At 57.8% G+C, this 12,193-nt stretch overlaps 1 protein-coding gene across 1 annotated transcript; it reads left to right on the top strand.

Annotated features, from left to right (window-relative positions):
* The first annotated feature begins 2,581 nt into the window (after positions 1–2,581).
* SIRT7 (sirtuin 7) lies at positions 2,582–12,191 on the top strand. The gene is made up of 10 exons (XM_061556671.1): positions 2,582–2,708; positions 5,716–5,853; positions 5,973–6,077; positions 6,601–6,671; positions 7,410–7,482; positions 8,358–8,456; positions 9,959–10,198; positions 10,461–10,541; positions 10,669–10,775; positions 11,136–12,191. Exons 1-10 carry the CDS (start codon positions 2,604–2,606, stop codon positions 11,488–11,490), a joined length of 1,374 nt encoding a protein of 457 aa, XP_061412655.1. The 5' UTR covers positions 2,582–2,603; the 3' UTR covers positions 11,491–12,191.
* Positions 12,192–12,193: the final 2 nt, after the last annotated feature.

The raw sequence follows: 12,193 nt of genomic DNA, 5'->3' as shown, positions 1-12,193 counted from the left end.
CATGCCCAAGTGGACCCCAAATCGGCATGCCCCCCCCCCTCCATGCCCTCTGCGAATGCCGTCACCGTCCGCTCTCCGCGTGGGGGGGGGGGGTGTCCTGCCCCCCGCTGAGCCCTGTCTCCCCTGCACAGGCTTCGAGCTCCCCGTGCCGCGCCGGGGTGTACACGGGCGGGGGGGCGCCCTCATCCCTGCGGCCCCCCTCCCGCGTGCCCCCCCCTGGCGTCCGACTCGCGCGGAGCCTCTCCTCCACAACGAGCAGCGTGGCCCCCTCCTCCCCAGCTCCTCCTCCTCCTCGCGCTGCTCCCGGCTCCTCCGGCTCCTCCGGCTCCTCCGGCTCCTCCGGCTCCTGACCCCCCCAACTCTTGACCCCGACCTCGCACCCCCCCCCCCCCCCTGACCCAACCCATAGGCTCTGACCGTGAGCGCTGAGAGTCACCCTCTCGCGAGCACCCCCCCTCCCTCCCTCCTCCTCCTGCGCTTGTGTCTGCCCCCCACCCACCCCATCCTCCACCCTCTCCCTCGTGACCCCCCCCCCCTCCTCCCCTGGTGAAGAGGTGATTACGGATAGGAGACGTGAATAGCGTGGGAGTAGCGTGTGTAGTGGATTCTGAATTAGGGGGGTTGTAAATAGAGGGGTGTGAATAGAGAAATGCGATTATAGGGCTGTGAATAGAGATTAGTGTAGGAGTGAATAGAGTAGAGGGTTGTGAATAGAGTCGAGGATTGTGAGCAGGCGAGTGTGTAGAAAGATAAGGCGGAGTCCAGGAGGTGTTCGAGTCTTGGCAATAAAGGCTTGTGAACAGACGTGCGGTGTCGGTCTTGATTCGTGATGGTGTTAGGGGCGGTGGCGTTGGCTGGGTCACGTAGCCCGCATGCCCAAGCAGCTTGTGTTTGGCCCGGTAGAGGTTGGATAAAGGGGCAACGGCCCGGGCTGGAGAAGATGCGGCTACTGGAGTTTCAAGTTTTCAAGTTTCAAGTTTCATTTATTAGGTAGAGCCCTGTGAGCCATGCGGCTCTTGAGTCGGGTGCAACCGCAACAAACAAAATATGAACACAGAACATTTTTAAAGTGACGACGCGTAACAGAAACATCCTGCAATAAACCAGCAAATATCCCCCCCCCCCAAAAAAAAAGTATTAAAACGCTAGATTTGAAACTTTCGTGACTGCAATGATTCATATTCTTAGGTTTTTTCGGTAAAGTCACGTAGGTAAAACATTAAAAAAATAAAATAAAATAAAAATCACGACGTTTCGGAGGCAACACAAGCTTCCGTCTTCAGGTGGAACCGTCACAGCCACGACAGCTGTACTTGATACTTGAAAAAATCACAAAGTTGGTGCAAGCCAACAACAACAACCATAAGACAATTTAGATTAACCATATGTTTTCAAATCACTAAAATAAAGCTATAAAAACAATGTAACAACAGTAATCATAGGAACTGTGATTTAAATTGAACAATAAACGATATACATAACACGTATGACCAAAATTTCGATTTAAAGCTTTCGTGACTGTAGGGATTCATCTTCTTGGTTCTTTCGGTAAAGTCACGTAGAAGGGAAATAATAAAATAATAAAAATAAAACAATAAAATAATTCTCACGACGTTTCGGCCACAACGCATTGTGGCCGAAACGTCGTGAGAATTATTTTATTATGTTTTATTTTTATTACTTCCCTTCTACGTGACTTTACCGAAAGAACCAAGAAGACGTATGACCAAACATGCAGCCATAGCTGGCAGCAATGACACTCCCAGTGTATGATGGAGGATGTGGAGCTGAGCGGACTTGTCGAAGACGAGCAATCAGCCAGTGCCAAGATCGGCCTCTGTGGAGGAGAGGCTCGTGAAGGACGCTGCTGCTACTACTGGGCAAATGGGAGGCAGTCGCCCTCCAGCAACAGGGCGAGACGAGCGACGCTCACAACAACGAGCGGAGGACCGGGCGGATAAAACGCAGTGATTTATATCACAGTGAGGGCGTGGGACGGGGGTCACAGGAGGTCCATCTGCCAAGTCATCTCGTGGTGGACCCCATGGCACCTGTGGCTCTGTGCCGTGATCTCTCGCCAGCAAACTCCAGACTTCCACGCTCCACGTGGCCCCGTTGCCCCGAGCAACAAACATCGTTGTGACGTCATCGCCACCAAGCGGTGTGGGTGTCCGCGTGACGTCACGACAGTCCGCGGTCCAATCGAACAAATGACGCGGACCCACACACCCCCCGCGATGCTGCGTGCGTGACGTCATGTAGGTGCGTGACGTCGTTTCGCGGGCGAGAGAACACGACGTCACCGCGTCAATGGCGTCGCCGCGGGCGTCAATGGCGTCGCCGCGGGCGTCAATGACGTCACCGCGGGCGTGAACGACGTCACCGCGGGCGTGAACGACGTCACCGCGGGCGTAAATGACGTCACCGCGGGCGTGAACGACGTCACCGCGGGCGTGAATGACGTCACCGCGGGCGTCAATGGCGTCGCCGCGGGCGTCAATGACGTCACCGCGGGCGTAAATGACGTCACCGCGGGCGTAAATGACGTCACCGCGGGCGTGAATGACGTCATTGACGTCAGTGCAACCAGTGTCCTGGAGACGATGGCGTCGCCGCCGTTGTCGTTGTTGTCGTCGCGCGAGGCGAGGAAGGCGGAGGCGGCGGCGCAGCGGAGGCGGCGCGAGGAGCGCGCCGAGACCGAGAAGCGGGTGAGAGGCGGGAGCGTGCGGTGGTTGCGTGCCGTGTGTGTGTGTCTCAAGGTGCACATGGCCTGGCACAAGCGCCGTGGTGACGTCACCGCCACTTCGTGTTGGTGGTGGTTGTTTGTTGTCTCGCACAGTGGGGGGCACAGGTGGTGCCAGTCGTCTGAATCAGTCGACCCGTGCGGCACCTGCTGGGTCTGCCCCGTAACCCTCCTGCCGGCGGGCGTTCAACACTTCACATGACCTCAACGTGCACCTAGCCTGGCACAAGAGCCGTGGTGACGTCACCGCCACTTCGTGTTGGTGGTTGTTGTTGTGGGGGGCGGTAGTGTGGTGGTTAGCGCTACGCTTCGCTACGAAACCCGGGTTCGATTCCCGCTCACGACCAACACCCAGTGACGGTTATCAGTAACCTGGTCCTGGGCCTCCTCCTAGGTCGACTCAGCCTCAAACGAGTACCCGGTGCGATGTGTAGTAAACATCACCACTGGGGAGACAAAGGCGGCCGGGCGTGGTGCTGGCCACCCACCCCCTCGTGTACCGTGCCGGCCTTCATAGGTGCTCGCTAATAGCACTTGCCCCAGCAGCATGTTACAGGCTACACGGGGCTGTGTGCTGTGTGTGTAGTGTTAGTGCTGTGTTAGTTAGTGCTGTGTTAGTGCTGTGTTAGTGAGGGGGTTGTGTAATCAGGGATACCGAGTGGCTCGACATTCAAGGTGTGCGCGCGTCCGCTGTTTTTCAACTTCACCTCGACACAAACCCCCCCCCCACCATCACCACCATCACCACCGTCTCCATTCCTCGTCGAGAGTGGACTGCGAGATGTCCGTGAGCGTGTCGGGTACTGCGACGTTGTTACACGTGTGTGTGTTACACGTGTTGTGTGTGTGTTACACGTGTGTGTGTGTTACACGTGTGTGTGTGTGTTACACGTGTGTGTGTGTTACACGTGTGTGTGTGTGTGTTACACGTGTGTGTGTGTTACACGTGTGTGTGTGTGTTACACGTGTGTGTGTTACACGTGTGTGTGTTACACGTGTGTGTGTGTGTGTTACACGTGTTGTGTGTGTGTTACACGTGTGTGTGTGTTACACGTGTGTGTGTGTTACACGTGTGTGTGTTACACGTGTGTGTGTGTGTGTGTTACACGTGTGTGTGTGTGTGTTACACGTGTGTGTGTGTGTTACACGTGTTGTGTGTGTGTTACACGTGTGTGTGTGTGTTACACGTGTGTGTGTGTGTTACACGTGTGTGTGTGTGTTACACGTGTGTGTGTGTGTTACACGTGTGTGTGTTACACGTGTTGTGTGTGTGTTACACGTGTTGTGTGTGTGTTACACGTGAGTGTGTGTGTTACACGTGAGTGTGTGTGTTACACGTGTTGTGTGTGTGTTACACGTGTGTGTGTGTGTTACACGTGTTGTGTGTGTGTTACACGTGTTGTGTGTGTGTTACACGTGAGTGTGTGTGTTACACGTGTTGTGTGTGTGTTACACGTGTTGTGTGTGTGTTACACGTGTTGTGTGTGTGTGTTACACGTGAGTGTGTGTGTTACACGTGTGTGTGTGTGTGTTACACGTGTGTGTGTGTGTGTGTGTTACACGTGTGTGTGTGTGTGTGTGTTACACGTGTGTGTGTGTGTGTGTTACACGTGTGTGTGTTACACGTGAGTGTGTGTTACACGTGTTGTGTGTGTGTTACACGTGTTGTGTGTGTGTTACACGTGAGTGTGTGTGTTACACGTGTTGTGTGTGTGTTACACGTGTTGTGTGTGTGTTACACGTGTTGTGTGTGTGTTACACGTGTGTGTGTGTGTTACACGTGTGTGTGTGTGTGTTACACGTGTGTGTGTGTGTGTTACACGTGTGTGTGTGTGTTACACGTGTGTGTGTGTGTGTGTTACACGTGTGTGTGTGTGTGTTACACGTGTGTGTGTGTGTGTTACACGTGGTGTGTGTGTTACGCGTGTGTGTGTGTTACACGTGTTGTGTGTGTGTGTGTTACACGTGTTGTGTGTGTGTGTGTTACACGTGTTGTGTGTGTGTGTGTTACACGTGTTGTGTGTGTGTGTTACACGTGTGTGTGTGTGTTACACGTGTGTGTGTGTGTTACACGTGTGTGTGTGTGTTACACGTGTGTGTGTGTGTGTGTTACACGTGTGTGTGTGTGTGTGTTACACGTGTGTGTGTGTGTTACACGTGTGCGTGTGTGTTACACGTGTGTGTTACACGTGTGTGTGTGTGTTACACGTGTGCGTGTGTGTTACGCGTGTGTGCGTGTGTTACACGTGTGTGTGTGTGTTACACGTGTGCGTGTGTGTTACGCGTGTGTGCGTGTGTGTGTGTGTGTAGACCGTGCATTGCGTATCGTGTGTACATGGTGTGTGGAGTTCATGCTGTGTGTGTGAGTGGTGTGTGTGTGTAGTCCATGCTGTGTGTGTATTCCATGCTGCGTGTGTATTCCATGCTGTGTGTGTGAGTGGTATGTGTGTGTATTCTATGCTGTGTGTGTGAGTGGTGTGTGTATTCCATGCTGTGTGTGTGAGTGGTGTGTGTGTGTATTCCATGCTGTGTGTGTATTCCATACTGTGTGTGTGAGTGGTGTGTGTGTGTATTCCATGCTGTGTGTGTGAGTGGTGTGTGTGTGTATTCCATGCTGTGTGTGTGCGTGGTGTGTGTGTATTCCATGCTGTGTGTGTGAGTGGAGTGTGTGTGTATTCCATGCTGTGTGTGTATTCCATGCTGTGTGTGTATTCCATGCTGTGTGTGTATTCCATGCTGTGTGTGTGAGTGGTGTGTGTGTGTAGTCCATGCTGTGTGTGTGAGTGGTGTGTGTGTATTCCATGCTGTGTGTGTGCGTGGTGTGTGTGTATTCCATGCTGTGTGTGTGAGTGGTGTGTGTGTATTCCATGCTGTGTGTGTGAGTGGTGTGTGTGTGTATTACATGCTGTGTGTGTGAGTGGTGTGTGTGTGTATTCCATGCTGTGTGTGTGTGGTGTGTGCGTGGGGTGTAGCTGCGGGCCGTCGTGACGAGGTGCCCCTCGTCGTGGTCCCCTGCTGAGCACGCTGCTCTCTCCGCGTACCCCGAGCTCTGGCAGCGATTGAGACGACGCGAGGAGCGCACCCGAGCCGTGCGGGGCCGCTCCGACGAGGTACGGGGGGGGGGGCACGGCATCGCTCACCGTGAGCACCGCCTCACCTCACCTCTTCGCTCGCACCTCACAGAGACACCCCTCCTCGCTCACGACGCACGGCGTGTCCGTGCGCGCAGAGACACGAGTCTGCCGAGGAGCTGCAGCGCAAGGTGTCTCTCCTGGCGGGGGCCGTGCGCGGAGCACGCTGCCTCGTCGCCTACACGGGGGCCGGCATCAGCACGGTGGGGGCCGCTCCCTCCCCACCCCACCCCACCCCACCCTCTCCTCTCCCCACCTCTCCCCACCCCACCCTCTCCCACCCCACCCCACCCTCTCCCACCCCACCCTCTCCCCACCCCACCCTCTCCCACCCCACCCCACCCTCTCCCTCCCCTCCCCACCCCACCCTCTCCCACCCCACCCCACCCTCTCCCTCCCCACCCCACCCCACCCTCTCCCACCCCACCCCACCCCACCCTCTCCCACCCCACCCCACCCTCTCCCACCCCACCCCACCCTCTCCCACCCCACCCCACCCTCTCCCACCCCACCCCACCCTCTCCCACCCCACCCCACCCTCTCCCACCCCACCCTCTCCCTCCCCACCCCACCCCACCCTCTCCCCCGGCTCTCCCCCTCCCCAAAGTTCCACATGATCACTGTAACCATCACCCATTTTCACAGCGTGCTAACGCACACCGCACGAACACACTCGTCGCTCTCCCCTCATCATTCACCTCTCTGGGCCGTGTGTCCGTGGCGCAGGCGGCCGCCATCCCGGACTACCGGGGGCCGCGTGGGGTGTGGACGCTGCTGAAGAGGGGACAGAGCGTCGGGTAAGTCGGGGGGGAGATGCGGGAGTGCTTGCTATGTGGAACGAGCTTGTGTGTGTGTGTGTGTGGCGTGGATGTACGTGTTGCGAAACGAAGACCCTTCTCAAGGAACACACGCACACACGTGCAACACACACACACACACACGTGCAACACACACACACACGTGCAACACACACACACGTGCAACACACACACACGTGCAACACACACACACGTGCAACACACACACACACGTGCAACACACACACGTGCAACACACACACACGTGCAACACACACACGTGCAACACACACACGTGCAAAAACACACACACGTGCAACACACACACACACACGTGCAACACACACCCACTTGGGTCTGCCCCGTGACTTCCTGATAGCAGAGTGAGCCTTCCACACTTTCATTGGCCTCAAAGCGCACCAAGCGTGACGGTGGCATCACCGCCACTTAATTAACAAAATGACAATATTTCGACTTAAACCTTTCGTGACTGCAGGGATCCATCTTCTTGGTTCTTTCGGTAAAGTCACGTAGAAGGGAAATAATAAAATAATAATAGAACATAATAAAATAAAAAATAATATAAGAAACGTCGTGAGAATTATTTTATTTTATTATGTTTATTTTTATTATTTTCCTTCTACGTGACTTTACCGAAAGAACCAAGAAAATGGCAATAGGCTATGTTGTGTGCGTGTGTGTAAATCTTTCCCCCTGCCCGTGTGTGTGTGTGTGCAGGATGGTGGAGCTGAGCGACGCCGAGCCCACGCTCACACACATGTGTCTCGCACAGCTGCATCGCGAGGGGCTGGTGAGCCACGCACTTACCATTTAGCCCCCTTGCCACTCACACCCCCAAACTTCCACACCACTCGCCACGCACATCACACCCACGCGCAGTCGCAGCAGCGAAGGGTGGAGGAACGAGCGGAGCGCCGGGCAGATAAAACACGGCCATGTGGGAGAGCGGAAAGCACAGGTGGTGCATCTGCCAGTCATCTCAGTCAATTCTGCTCTGTGACATGCTGAGACTAGCCTGGTGCAAGCACCTCGCACTTAGCGGTGAATGGCAGTCATTGTTATCTTTAAGGGTCCACGTGTGAGTGTGTGTATCTGTGTATGAGCGGTAGTGTAGTGGTGAGCGCGCTGCACTAGGAACCTGGCCACCCAGGTTCGATTCCCGTTCACGACCAACACAAGTGACGATTATCTGAACCGGTTCTGGGCCTCAACGTAGGTCGACTCGGCCTCAAATGAGTACCTGGTGTGGTGTGTAAACATCGCCACTAGGGAGACAAAGGCGGCTGGCCGTGGTCTTGGTCACCCACCCCCTCGTGTGCCGTGCCGGCCTTCATAAGCACTCGCTAACAGCACTTGCCCCAACAGTTTGTTAAGGTTGTACGGGGATCCCTGTCTTTTGTATATGTGTATCTGTATCTTTCTTTGTGTCTGCATGTGTCTGCGTGTCTGTGTGCGTTGAAGGAATAGTAATGTATTGGTTCAATTCCCACTCACGGCCAAAATCAGTGACGAAAATCTGTGTAAACATCACCGCTCTTTCGTTTGCCATGCTGGCCTCCATAGGTGCTCACTGGCAATCTGAATCAGAATATGTATTTCTACAGATGCCCAGTGTTTTGACAGATGTCAAGCAGCACACACGGGGGTCGTGTGTGTGTGCGGCAGGTGCAGCACGTGGTGTCGCAGAACTGTGACGGGCTGCACGTGCGGAGCGGCCTCGACCCCAACGCACTCAGCGAGCTGCACGGCAACATGTACATGGAGGTCAGCACCGACTCGCCACTCACCCGCCACTCACCCGCCACTCACCCGCCACTCACCCGCCACTCACCCGCCACTCACCCGCCACTCACCCGCCACTCACCCGCCACTCACCCGCCACTCACCGCCCACTCACCCGCCCACTCACCCGCCACTCACCGCCACTCACCGCCCACTCACCGCCACTCACCCGCCACTCACCCGCCACTCACCGGCCACTCACCGCCCACTCACCGCCCACTCACCCGCCACTCACCGCCCACTCACCGCCCACTCACCCGCCACTCACCGCCACTCACCCGCCACTCACCCGCCACTCACCGCCACTCACCGCCCACTCACCCGCCACTCACCCGCCACTCACCCGCCACTCACCCGCCCACTCACCCGCCACTCACCGCCCACTCACCGCCACTCACCCGCCACTCACCCGCCACTCACCGCCCACTCACCGCCCACTCACCCGCCACTCACCCGCCACTCACCCGCCACTCACCGCCCACTCACCGCCCACTCACCCGCCACTCACCCGCCACTCACCCGCCACTCACCGCCCACTCACCCGCCACTCACCCGCCACTCACCCGCCACTCACCCGCCACTCACCGCCCACTCACCCGCCACTCACCCGCCACTCACCCGCCACTCACCGCCCACTCACCCGCCACTCACCCGCCACTCACCCGCCACTCACCGGCCACTCACCGCCCACTCACCCGCCACTCACCCGCCACTCACCCGCCACTCACCCGCCACTCACCGGCCACTCACCGCCCACTCACCGGCCACTCACTGACCATTCACCCACTCCCTCACCGACTTACTCACCCACCTACTAACCCATTCACTCACCCACTGACTAACCACTCATCAATTTACTCTCCCACTCCTCTACTTACCCACTTACCCATGCACCAGAGGTCGCAACCGGGTACCCGATACCCGTACCCTACCCGATACCCGACTACCCGTACCCGGCCGGGTACGGGTACGGGTACCCGTTTGCGACCCTGGTGCGGCCGGGTACGGGTACGGGTAGACCGTGAGTCACTGGTGAGTAACCGTTTGTCACTCAATTCCCAACGTCTTGTCTCTTCTCACAATTCAAGTTCCTAGAATCAACCCACCCGCGCCTGCAACATGGCTTCATCCCAGAGGTCACGATCAGGTACCCGATACCCGTACCCTACCCGAACCCGGCCGGGTACGGGTAGGGTACGGGTACGGCCGGGTACGGGTACGGGTACCCGTTTGCGACCCTGGTGCGGCCGGGTACGGGTAAGGAATCAAAACCCGTTTGCGACCTCTGCCATGCACTTACCCGACCCACTTACTCCAGTTGTAAGACACTGCCTGTGATGTGTGCTGAAGCCTCTGCTTCCCTTCAGTCTGTGGTTGTGAGACCGCACGTCTCTCTCTCTCTCCTCCGTGTGTCTCTCCCCGTCTCTCCCTCTGCCCGCGTCTCTCTCGCCATCGCCCGCCCCGCGGTTCCGCTGCCCGCGCAGGCATGCCCGGCGTGCGGGCGCCAGGTCGTGCGGCTCTTCGACGTCACCGAGCGCACGGCGGTGCGGCGGCACGAGACGGGGCGCGCGTGCGGGGGGCCGGCGGGCTGCGGGGGGCCCCTGCGCGACACCATCGTGCACTTCGGGGAGCGCGGGACGCTGGAGCGCCCCCTCAACTGGGCGGGCGCCGCGGGGGCCGCGCGGAAGGCGGACGCCATCTTGTGCCTGGGCAGCAGCCTGAAGGTGAGACGCGTCGCGCTTGCGCAGGCCTGCACTCGCCATGACGCTCACCACGACGCTCGCCACCCACTCACCACGACGCTCACCACCCACTCGCCACGACGCTCACCACCCACTCACCACCCACCCACCACCCACTCACCACCCACTCACCACCCACTCGCCACGATTCGGTAATCACTTCATTGCCAACCGTCAGTCACCGCACTGCCACTCAGCACGCCGTCGCCACGCCCCCCCGCTACCTCACCAAATGTGGGTGCAGGTGCTGAGGAGGTACCCGTGCCTGTGGGGGATGGAGCGGCCCCCCGCTCAGCGACCCAAGCTCTACATCGTCAACCTGCAGGTGGGGGCGCGGGAGGGGATCTGCGTGTTGGGGGGGGGGGGGGGGCATGCGCTTGTTCGCGTGTCTCTGCTACCGCCGCTCCTGGCTAACGCTCGTGCCTCCACGTGCGTCCGTGCGCGCGTGCCAGTGGACGCCCAAGGACGTGGCGGCGGAGCTGAAGATCCACGCGGCCTGCGACGAAGTTCTGCGCCTCCTCATGCAGCAGCTGGGCCTGGGCATCCCGGCCTACAGCAGGTGGGCCACCTGTCCGAGTAGGACCCAGACAGCCCGGGGACTGGTATCGCGTTCAGAATTGATCTGCTACCGGCGTTGCATTCAACTTTATTGCTGCACAGATTTGATAGACCTGGTTTCAAAATTATTCGGGGTCTGTGGAAAAGGTGACCTCGGGTGTGGGGGTGTGAAGCTGTGGGGGTGTGGTGGTGCGGGAGTGTGGTGGTTCATTTAGCAACAGTTACCCCAAATTTAGCCGAGGCTGCACTTGGGATCAGCAAATGTGCATGTGTTTTGTTTTTCAAACACATCGTATGGGCAGGCGGATGTGCACTTTGGGGTGAGCCGTGCGCGTGCTGTGTGTGTCGTCACGTACGGCAGGGATACCGACCCCATCTTCCTCATGGCCACTCCGCTGAGCCCCGGGGAAGAGGGCAGCCACTCTCACCGACCCATCGCCCCGGCCGCCACGTTGGCAGCGGTGGGGGGGCCGGAGCCGCTCTGCGTCATCGCGCAGAGATCCGCGGCAGGAGAGGAGGCCGCTTGCCCAAAGGGCGAGAGGACGGGACTGGCGGCGGCCCCTGGGGAGGAGTGCGAGCTTTCGCACGGCACTGGGGAGGATGTGGCGAGGGCTGGAGAGGGAGGGAAGGTGGCAGCGGCCGGGAGCCTGGCGGCGCCGGGTTGGTTCGGAAAAGGCCTCGCGAAACCGCGGCGCGTGAAGCGGCGCAAGCGCTGAGCGGTTTCGGAGAGGGACGAAGCTCCGGCGAGCCACCATTGAGTCTTAAGGACCCGTTCACTGGGATGTTTGGCGACTCCTTGAGTGGGCACGTGGAGATGAAAACAGATTTTCCGGAGCAAACTCGCACACATTCGAGGGTGGAGCGCTCAGAGCTCCGTGAAGATAGATTCAGGAATCCGGTGCCAAACAGCTGTCTTCTGGCCCACCTCAAGACCAAACCTACAGGCCCTGATATTTCCTGGCACCTTCCCTTCAGGGTAATAACCGGGCTCAACTCTCGTTTAGAGATTTGTGCAGATTTGGTCTGTGCTGGGCCGAGTTTATGGGACTGGTAGGAGCTTTGCTGTTCAAGCCCCAGGGCTGTCCTGGTTAATACCGATGGTGCATTAACCGTAAACTTTGCACCATCTTTTTGACAATGGACATGAGGGATTCGTGACATCGTTCGACAAACAGCAGGCCGTCGTGTGTCGGCATCACGCTCCAAATTTGCCAGATTAACAGACTAAAGTCCACTTGCAGGACAGTGCTGCGTTCGCCATCGGAGGGCTACAACTACGGCTGGGCATCAGAATGGTCGAGATGAAGATGTGTGATACGAGGCGTTTGGAGTTGGCGAGGCATTCATGCGAGCGCTACTGCACTCGCCACAGTCCCTCCCATCGCCCTTACCAGACACCAGACGCCAGTGCAGTTTGCG

The sequence above is a fragment of the Lethenteron reissneri genome, chromosome 3, assembly GCF_015708825.2.
Source record: "Lethenteron reissneri isolate LAM-NWPU_2019-01 chromosome 3, ASM1570882v1, whole genome shotgun sequence".
In the NCBI taxonomy this organism is placed as follows: domain Eukaryota; kingdom Metazoa; phylum Chordata; class Hyperoartia; order Petromyzontiformes; family Petromyzontidae; genus Lethenteron; species Lethenteron reissneri.
The sequence above is the reverse complement of the archived record's forward strand: the minus strand, read 5'-3'. Positions and strand labels throughout refer to the sequence as shown.